We start from the raw sequence: 7,721 nt of genomic DNA, 5'->3' as shown, positions 1-7,721 counted from the left end.
CCGAACGAGACAAGCAGCGCCAACCTCCCATCCCTCTGGGCCTGTCTCTGCCTCTGCTTGCTCAGCGGCAGGGCAATTAAAGGCACTACGTGTATTGTTTGTTTGCGGCTTTGTACGTTTATGTGGGAGTATGTGTGTGTGTATGCATGTGGCTGCGGCTTTAAGTTAACCGAAGGCTTTATCAGTATTTGCGGCTCTACAGCTCACGCGGCTTGTGCAGATCATTAGCGCATTGTTGTTGTAGTCAATGGAAAGCTACTTAATAACAGTCTGCCCAGCTATTCATGTATTTGTATGTGTATGCAGTAAAATGAATTCAATGTATGCATTTCCATGCACACATACGCATGTATGTATGCATGCCCAATTACGCACTCTGTAAAAATACCACACATCCATATACACACACATACATACCACAACAGAATGCTGCGAATTTGATGTGCTGCAGGCTTTGTGCCTGCAATTATCAGCTGGGCCCTATTAATGTACATTTATAAGTGTGTGCATGTGAGTTCATAAATCACTCGTTTGTTTGGTTGCCTGCATCCAAGACAATTTGTCTGCACTGGAATTGCCTTAATTGTTGGGAAACATAGGGCTAAAACAAAACAATGTACTGACAACCTTTCACTTACACAATCACTCTCTCCTTCTCGCTCCCTTTCTAGCAAGCAATCACCAGAAGTCAAATTAACTTTTGGCTTTCATATGCCCGTTACTAGGTTGTCTGCCAATAAATACTGGTTAACAAAGGGAAAGAGTAAGTTTCCTTCAAATGGAGAACTTAAAGCTCCTTAAAAGCACATGTGTCAGCCGTTGCTATTTAAGTGTTGCCAGACGTTTTTAATAAGATTTTGAATTTTAAAATCTAAAACGCTTTATTCTCAATATTCGCAAGCCATGTATTTTATATAAGCAATATAAAAAGTTTTATTTAAATTGGTCTCGCAATTTAAGTTTTTCATCCATGAAAATGTTACGATTAAATAAAATAAAATTGGCAACTGTAAACTCAATTTACAGTGCCATTTGAGAATACCAGCTGCCGCATTTTAACATAACTTATTTCGTTTACATTTCCAGCTGATTAAAACAGTGTCAATTGAGTAAATTGGCATGCCCAACATAGAACGTGAACGGATATGTATCGATACTGCGCACTTTTACTTCTAGTTTAAATGCGTGAAGGCTATCCAGGTTTGCGGGAATTAAATTAACAGATGCTTTTGACAAATTAAACCCTGCATTTAAATAGAATGTGCCAGAAAGCAGTTACTCATAATACAGTGGACACTTCCTATTCTACAATTGGTGCCCATCGCGTTTTTTGCTATTACTTATAAATACTTCTGGGTTTGTGTTAAGTGAACAACCGTTATATCCGCCATAATTTTTTCTGCGTTTCTATAGTCACATCGTGCTTTATATACACATCATTTTCATTTTTTTCTCTTGCATCGCGACGGTATTAATTATGAGTGTAGACGTTAATAATATAACGTGCGCAATATGTGGCATTTCAGCCAGCTTAATGTGTCAGCGGTGCGGAGAACCTTATTGCAGCGACGTCTGCCAGCGCAAGGATTGGCAACGGCACAAATATGTTTGCACCATGATGCCGTAAGTGTAAAAAAGGACGTACAAAATAAATTGAAATATTTTTTTGTACATTTTTTTATTATAGTAAACGTAATTGTGGCCGTCACAGTTGTATGGCTTTTAATGCCTATCGTAAAAGAAAAATATTTTACAAATGGTTTTCAATTTTATTCAGTTTAAAAATGCGTATAGCATTTCTACAATATATCCTTTTTTGTTGAGTTGAAAATAATTAAGTAAAATAAATCAGAAAATGTCCAGATTATTAAGGTTATATTGTATTATACCTATATATTTAGTTCGTAAATTACCAAATCTGTAATTTCCTTTAAGCTTCTCTACGTATATTAAGGTTATATTGTATTATACCATCTATTTACTTCGTAAATTTCATTAAGTGTGATTTCCTTTAAGCTTCTTTAAGTAATTGTAATATCAAGTAATATTCAAAGTTCAATAACCTTTAAACCTTTTTTCAATTTAATATAGACCTTTGGTGAACGTAAAGTCCTCCAAACAACTGGCAACTTATAAGCACGATATTGCTGCTGACCCCAACGAGAATAACGCAATGGCCATAAAGGAGTTGCCCAGTTGTAATGACAGCTTGTCATCTATGGTGAAAGATTTAACAATCGTGGATTCAAATGATAACAAATTGAGCCTAGAATGGCGTGAGTCTGTGATGCCACCAGTAAAAGAGTTCTTCGAGGGTCGCGTTACTTATATGGAAAACGACGGCCCCATTTGGGTAGTTGACGTGGCCAATACTGAGAGCCTGGAGCGTCTCACCAACAACATTGCGCGTAGCATGCAGCATCAGAAATCATGTTCAATTGAAGATGTATCTATAGGCAGCTTGGTTGGTGTCGCTGTTGATCATAAAATGTATCGGGGCGAGGTGATTGATGTAAATGTCTCCGCCGAATGTGCTGAGGTACGGCTCATTGACTACGGTGCAGTTGTTGCCTGCGATTTGCAGGACATTTATTTGCCTGTACAACGTATGGCGCGATACAAGGCGTATGCATTCAGGGTTAAGCTTCCCACCAACACAGGCGTACAGATCAATAAGAATCTGACGTTGCGCTTGTTAGGAAGCAAGACAATCGATGGCATAGAGCAGGTGCAGCTGAAGACCAAAATGGCAATTCCCTTTAATTTGCCGGTTGAACTGCTAATCATGAAACCGGAAGTGAGTGTCGTAAGAATTCTTCAGCAAAATGTATCGCTCGGGGAGCCGCAAGTGGCTTTATTGCAAATCAACGCGATGAAAAATTTAAATGACGAGCTAAACACCATTTTGAGTGAGAAGTCTGGACAGCAGTTTACGGAACCCTTTCGAGAAGACACACGGACATTCTTTCTGGCAGCTCGCACTAAGCATGGTTATCGACGTGCCCTGCTCCTGGACTTTATTAAGCAGCCCATGCTGTTCTTGGTATACGAAATGGACGAAGGATGCATTTCTTTAACCAGCGAGGTGTGCCGCATTCCCAATGAGTTTCTCGGCTATCCATTAAGCGTGTTTGCCGTCACCCGCGAAGAGGACAAGACGAGCTCCTTAAAAGAGCAGTTAAGGCAATGCGGTCCCGATCTATCCATTAAATTTAACATGGACAACTTGGCGGGAAAGGACAAAGACAAGCTGCGCACGGTGAAGGCAGCATTGTTTGCAAACAATAAACAGGTGTGCGCTGTGCGTGTAAACTCCTTCCTGGGTCTTGTAAACCAACTAGGACACAAGTATTGGCGGGAACCCATAGATAACAATAACTTGGTGTATATCTCGCACGTCGTCAACTACCAGGAAGTCTATATTAGCTCTGTGCAGAGCAAGCAATACGAAGATATATTCAAAAGGTTGGAAGTCAAGTGTCCGCCACTTGATAGAGAGATACTTACTGGAGACGTTGTACTTGTCGTGAGCTCCAGTCGTGCCAACTACCGGGCCGAGGCAAGATAAAACAATTTATGTTCAATTTCAATCTTATGTATCATTGTTTATCACAGATTACTGCCGTTGAGAACAATAAGTTTAGTGTTCGGAACATCGACACTGGCTCTACGCATCACGTGGCAGGCACTTATCTGCGCAGGCCTTGTAGATTTATTGAAAACTTACCAGTTAGCCAATGTCGTGTTAAAATAAAAACCATCTGCAACATACCGTCAACAGCAGTGCCACCAAATACAGCTGCTCTCCAGATATTGAAGAGGCTTTATGAACATAAGTCAGAGTTGCAAGTGAAGTTTGATGATTCCGACAGCAACACTGTTGACTTGCTTGATTTTACGGCCGAGCCGTATTCACTGATGACTCGCATGCTTCCAGTGTTGTTTACTCCTGTTGCAATTGAGCTGAAACCGGCTGAGGACTTACCTGAGCTAACTGCAGTTAACCCAAAGCCAATCAAACCATCACATGATCAGTATACTCCAGTGACTGCACTACCGCCTTTGCCGCCATCCCCGCCAAATTCACCGAGAGAACATCAGAAAACATCTAACCAAGTCCAACGGCACTACTTTAATGACTTGAAGCGTCATCTCTTGCCTCTGGGCGAGAATATGCAAGTTTTAGTTTTGCATGCAAATGGATTGCATAAAACAGGATACGTTACAGCATGTTTCTTTTCCAGCGAGAAAGAAGCGGAAGAATTCCAGGACTTGCTCAATCTTGTGGCCGAGATTGGAAGTTCTGACGATCAACTGCAGCCTGGCTATTTACCAGAGTAAGTGATGCAATGCAGCCATGGATTCAATTATTTAATCTGGCCTCTTTTCAATAGAGTTGGCGAAATGTGCCTTGCCCTCTTTGTCGAGGATAATTCTTGGTACCGAGGTGTTTGTAAGCGGATTACCGGTCAGAAAGCTCTTATTTTGTACTGCGACTTTGGAAATTTAGAAATGGTTTCCGTAGAACGGATCAAACCAATTACAACCGAAGTGCTTCATGGTGTATATGCCACAACATGTTTTATAGATGGTAAATGTTATTTGGAACTTTTTTTTTTAATAATCAACTTAATACTCATTTATAGGCTTCAATAAAGGCAACAATTTTTTGAATCTTGAGCACTATCTATCCAATAAAAATAAGATTATTTGTGATGTGCTCGATGGACCAGAGCCCAACACCCGTGTGATTAAAATTCCGTTATTGGATAAGATATTGTCAAAGGAACTGATTTGAACTACGTATTCTTTAAAAAACACTTCTCTTCTCTTGCTATGGAAAGCGTGATTTTGTTATGTTTATAATATAAACAATTGAAAACTATTGTTACTTTTATTTCTGAGAAATTTCAAATAAAAAGAATATTTTTATTTTGACAATACATTGGATGATTTTTTAATTTATTATCTATATATATATATATATATATATATATATATATATATATATATATTGGCTAAATATGCAATAAATGAAAGCATCTGTAATAATCAACCAATTGGTTTTAGGGTCTTGACTATTTACGTGTCAAAAAGTATAAATTGCCCAACTATGCCATTGAGATAGGTGGAACAGATTCGGTTTTCACTTTATTAGGTACAAATATGAACATCTCAGTTACAACAACAATATCAAAGGAGATAACAATAATAACAACACTCAGTTCTCAGAAAATTTGTTAAAGATTTCATTTAAGATCGTGATATCTCTTACGGCTATTAACCCATTGGAGTTGCGTTTCCAATCGGAGTCGGATTCTGACTTGTCGAAATACTTTATAGGTACGGGAAGCTGTTGTTTTATGCTAGCGACATAGTCGAACACATCCCCTCCAAGGGCGCGCAGAATCGCTTGCGGACCACAGGTATCCCAACGAAATGTTGAACCTTTACTGAGTAAATAGATGTCCGCATCATTGGAGATAACTTTTAACGCTTTGTGGCCAGCTCCCGCTGAAAAGGCCAATTCATAGTTTAAATCGAGAAAATGTTGAAGTATTTCGGACTGCTCCGAAGTAGAGAATATTCCAATTTTTCTATTAGCACGACGTCCGTCTGTGTCTGAATTGCAGTTATGGGCCTTCACAGATGGCAAACAGACTCCCCAATTTAAGGAAGAACTATATACGCGCTCCTCCAACTTATGGCCAAATGGTTGAGAGACTATGCCGATTACAGGCACTCCGCTGTCGTGTTCATAGACGCCAATCAATACGGTAACACAGTCCAGGCCTGTGGAAGTGATGCCAGGAAAGTCGGTAAATATGGAGTCGCCAGAAATGTACTCAGCAGTGGCATCTGAAATAGAATGATAGTTATCCACACTGTAGAGAAGCTTAAGCCTTACTATACCAATAGGATCTATCCAAATGCCCAGATTACTATAGTCCAGTGTTTGTGGTAGATCCGGAATATCTTCAAGAGTTGTATCGTATTTGACGTTCCTATGCACTTCGGCTGCCAATGCATCTGCCGCATTCCTATGGCCATCAAGTACCGCTTCCAATCCTTTAGCAGTTTCCACTTCTGTGTCGCCAACGGCTATAGTTATTTTCTGGCCGAGTTTGTTGGTAAAATGTGTGGATTCTTCGCCGAGAATAGCTTCACGCATCTCTGGAAACAAGTGGCCTACTTCATGCCTTATAGTTTCCTGGATTAAGACATCGGCCAGTGTCTTAAAATCATGTTCGAACCGTTGATTCGCCTCGGCTCCAGTTTTCTCCTGGACGAGCAGCGCTAATAGATCTTCATTCGAGCGACAAACGCGTGCAATATTTGCCGCTTTTTCTGCACAATTAATTAGAACCCGAAGTAAATTTCTGCTCTCAGCCATTTCTACAAGTATCTTAATTATTATTGCATACTTTTAACGTTTTCAACTTCACTTTTAAGGTTTCATTTCAGGGGCTTAAACATAATTTGTAATTGGACGCTATCAAGCATCGACTGCCGCCACAGCGCATCTAAATATATCGATACAATGCGATAGTTCTGGTAGTGCCAACTCATCACAAATCTTATTTAAAAACGTTTTTTTTGTATAAATAAATAAAAAGAAATACATGTAAATAGTTGTATTAATTTGTACTATAATACAAAATATACATATAAATATTTTGCGTAATAAACTTTTAAGGCTGCAGCAAAATGTTGAGTTTTTCTCAAGAATTCGATGCGGCAATTACATCTTTATTGAAACAATTTTAATTGGCAATTAATAATTACGCACTCACCGCCCCATTTAGCGTGTGCAGAGAAATTTATAAATCATGTTCGAGGAGTAATAAGTAGAACGAGTGATGCTGTTGCTTATGATGATGATGCAGCCATAGCTGCTGCCGCTGCACAATTTGCACTCGATCTTATCGACGAGCACCGCTAATGATTCGCATTAATGATGCTCTGCCTCGCTCTCGCACTCATCCCGCTATCATCTTATAAAATGGGATCATCAATCAGCTCTCCTGCCGCATCCCAGCGCCTGCATTGGCGCATTTGCATATAAATTGCTGCTAATGTCGCGCTATCAAAGTGACTGCATCAATGTGGCAACGACTACGCATTCTTGCAATGCCAGCTTCGCCACGCCCCTCCCGCACTGCAGCAGAATTGAGTGCCCTACGGGCCAAGTTATTCGTGTATCGCTTGGCTTATGCTAATTTTCCCAGGCAGCAGCAGCACACTGAGCCAGGCCAAGCAATTGATGTTTGGATAACGTTGACTTGATGACTTTGCATAATTTACGCCACGCAGCGGCAGCAGCAGCAGAAGCCGAAGCAACAATGACAACAACAACAACACGGATTCTCTTTGAGCTAATTTTTCACTCAAACGCACGCGTTGCCTTTAATGTGTTAATATTCATGCGGGCTGCAGCAACAACAAAACAAGAAAAACTGCAGCATATGTCGTTTTTCTTTTTGTCCAACTTTTTAACTCTTTTTGACATTTCAATTTCATTTTGGCAATGAGCCTTGCTCATTTCATGCAACTAAGATACGAAGTATTTATATGAAGTTCAGTCTGAGATGTTTGTTCCTTGTTGTATTTCTTCTTTTTGGGAATAGTATGTTTTTTTTAATACTATTTATATAGATAAAATATTGATTATATGCAAAAACTTTGTAAATTTGCCAATACAGAGATAAATCAAGCTTAGC

The 7,721-nt window shown here is 39.6% G+C and overlaps 2 protein-coding genes across 3 annotated transcripts; one reads left to right on the top strand and one right to left on the bottom strand.

Moving 5' to 3' along the window:
* Positions 1-1,151: 1,151 nt before the first annotated feature.
* LOC111602786 lies at positions 1,152-4,861 on the top strand. Of its 2 annotated transcripts, none has more exons than XM_023320058.2 (5): positions 1,152-1,623; positions 2,092-3,559; positions 3,616-4,337; positions 4,395-4,591; positions 4,647-4,858. In XM_023320058.2, exons 1-5 carry the CDS (start codon positions 1,478-1,480, stop codon positions 4,796-4,798), a joined length of 2,685 nt encoding a protein of 894 aa, XP_023175826.1. In that variant the 5' UTR covers positions 1,152-1,477; the 3' UTR covers positions 4,799-4,858. The 2 variants fall into 2 exon arrangements, with proteins under 2 accessions (XP_023175826.1, XP_023175827.1); XM_023320059.2 differs by lacking the exon at positions 1,152-1,623 and adding an exon at positions 1,779-1,872 and having other exon boundaries at positions 4,647-4,861.
* Positions 4,862-5,075: 214 nt separating this feature from the next.
* On the bottom strand, positions 5,076-6,490 carry LOC111602750 (inositol polyphosphate 1-phosphatase). The gene is made up of 2 exons (XM_023320002.2): positions 5,914-6,490; positions 5,076-5,859 (listed from the first exon to the last, which is right to left on the bottom strand). Exons 1-2 carry the CDS (start codon positions 6,392-6,394, stop codon positions 5,222-5,224), a joined length of 1,119 nt encoding a protein of 372 aa, XP_023175770.2. The 5' UTR covers positions 6,395-6,490; the 3' UTR covers positions 5,076-5,221.
* Between the last annotated feature and the right edge of the window lie 1,231 nt (positions 6,491-7,721).

The sequence above is a fragment of the Drosophila hydei genome, unplaced genomic scaffold (genome assembly GCF_003285905.1).
Source record: "Drosophila hydei strain 15085-1641.00,03,60 unplaced genomic scaffold, DhydRS2 tig00000063-arrow-pilon, whole genome shotgun sequence".
In the NCBI taxonomy this organism is placed as follows: Eukaryota; Metazoa; Arthropoda; class Insecta; order Diptera; family Drosophilidae; genus Drosophila; species Drosophila hydei.
The sequence above is the reverse complement of the archived record's forward strand: the minus strand, read 5'-3'. Positions and strand labels throughout refer to the sequence as shown.